Genomic DNA, 2,229 nt, shown 5'->3' with positions numbered 1-2,229 from the left:
TGTTGAAGAACGGGCTTTGCTCAAAGGTGTTTTTGTGTTAAGGTATTGCAGGCTTCTCTAAAGGTGGAAGCTTCGAATGCTTCTAATGTTGAGTTCAACTCGAGGTGCACCCATGCGCTATGTGGGCCTATCAATGCATGCACTGATGTATATTGGTAGTATTAGTCTGGGGGGGCTCCTCAGTACCAAATGAGCAGGCATTTAGGATTGCTTCCTGATATAGCGCAATGGTGAGTGGCTTCGTTTGTATTGTGCCTGCGAGGCCATGGCTGATACTTCTCCAGGCGACGATGCCGCTGACCTCGACCTATCCGATGCCGGGTCTGTCGCCGAGTTCAAATCCAATTCAGAGTCAGAGTTGGACACCGACTCTGACCTGCAGCTTTCCCGGACATCGTCAATGACCTCTGCCTCGCTCGCACCAGACACATCTGCGCTGCACAGTCTGCATGCATTCGCTGCAGACTTGATCATGTCCGGCTTCCTCAAGTTGCCCACAACACCGTGCACAGACAGCCCCTCCAGCACCTGCGGCATCACACCATGGCCCGTGGGCAGAAACAGCAGCAACAGCTGCACGCCGCGCTCCACAGGCTCCGTTGGTGTGATCACCGCAATGCCCACCCTGTGTGCGGGCCACATCCCCTCGCCCGCGGGCACCCAGAATGCTGACTGGCGGAGGAGCACCTCAAGGTAGCCTGTCATGCGCGTGCGCAGAGCGCCTGGCACCCTTTGAGTGATGAATGACATTGAAAGTGGCTGTATGAGAACGCAATAAGGCTAAAAAAAGAATGTTTTAACGAGACCAACCTGCCTGAACATGCGGTCATGGACCTCGGGTACTGCACCAGTCTGCTGCTGCAGACAGGCACACCTGCTCTCCACGAGAGCAGTGACACCTTCCTACCGCGTTCGGGCAGCGGCACCTTCTCTGCGAAAGCAGTAACACCTTTCTACCGCATTCAGGCAGTGATACCTTCTCCGCGAGAGCAGTGACACCTACTCACCATGTTAGAGTAGCGACACCTTCTCCGCAAGAACAGTGACACCTACTTGCCGCATTCGAGTAGCGACACCATCTCCACAAGAGCAGTGATACCTGCCCGCTGTGTTCGGGCAGCTACTCGCCACATTCAAGTAGCTTGTCACTCACCGTACTGCCTGGCCAACATCGCATCGGATCTTGGCTGTCAAACAAGCAGTCTGTAGCAGCACTAGGCAAAGGCAAAAGCATACTTATATTTCACATTTGCACTTGCTGACCGTAAATCACTTCACAGCTGCAGTATGGCGTTGCTGATTGTAGCTTAGTGGCTAAGATGTCACAAGGGGACTTTTGCTTCAGGTGCTACACCAATACCTTGGTGAGTGTTAACCTGAAGATGTGCCTGAGCTCTGCCCACTCATATAATTTCTCCTTCTCTCTTGTGCACAGCCACTACTCTAGTCATCTTTCCCATGGCAGACAAGAACCAATCCCGCAAGCATTTTGCCCTTTGTATCTGTCCTGGCACCCTTGCGTCCCTCTGGCCCTCTGGCTAGTCCAGTATTGTCTCGGCCCAAACCCCAGCCACTTCACCAGACTCTTGGCAGCCACCAGCGCGCCCACACAGTATCTGATGGGTTCATGTGCAACCAGAGTGTAAGTCTTCCTTTGCATATACCTAATGCATAACTGACTATCATTAGGACCCCCAAGATGACACCCACAACCACACTCACTCTCCTGAGGTTATGCACCCCCGGACCTCTATGAGTGTGAGTTTTTATTATAGATAATGCTGTGTTATTGCTCACTTGTCTCTCAGGGCTCTATAAGATCAATCACTGCTGCCTCAAGTGGCCATAGCTCCACTCGGGCAGCCTCCAAACCACCTACAGATCCAACGGCAAGCTGCAAGATGAATCTGAGTGCGCACACTTGGGCTTACAAGACTGAGGCTCCAAAGTGGAAGATCAAGGTGAATTTTTTATCTTATCCCTTCTTGTGGATAGCAGCTGATAGAGCTTGGCACTGTACCAGGAAGCGATCCCAAATGCCCACTCATTTGGTACTGAGGAGCTCCCCCAGACTAATACTACCAATGTGCATCAGCACATGCGTGTACACAGTCTAGAAGGTGCTGGTAAGTACTCAAGTTTGAGTATAGAGTGCTCACTCACATTACTTCAAGTACCAGACAGTAATGGAGAAGAGGATATTGGTGACTATGCTGATGATCAAGAACA

At 51.6% G+C, this 2,229-nt stretch overlaps 1 protein-coding gene across 1 annotated transcript; it reads right to left on the bottom strand.

The window, feature by feature from the left end:
• Window positions 1-201: 201 nt before the first annotated feature.
• Window positions 202-750, bottom strand: FIBRA_08435 (uncharacterized protein; the record flags this gene model as incomplete). The annotated part of the gene is made up of 1 exon (XM_012330086.1): window positions 202-750. The coding sequence occupies one exon, from the start codon at window positions 748-750 to the stop codon at window positions 202-204; it is 549 nt and encodes a 182-aa protein (XP_012185476.1).
• Between the last annotated feature and the right edge of the window lie 1,479 nt (window positions 751-2,229).

The sequence above is a fragment of the Fibroporia radiculosa genome (genome assembly GCF_000313525.1).
Source record: "Fibroporia radiculosa TFFH 294 genomic supercontigs, scaffold259, whole genome shotgun sequence".
Lineage (NCBI taxonomy): Eukaryota > Fungi > Basidiomycota > Agaricomycetes > Polyporales > Fibroporiaceae > Fibroporia > Fibroporia radiculosa.
The sequence above is the reverse complement of the archived record's forward strand: the minus strand, read 5'-3'. Positions and strand labels throughout refer to the sequence as shown.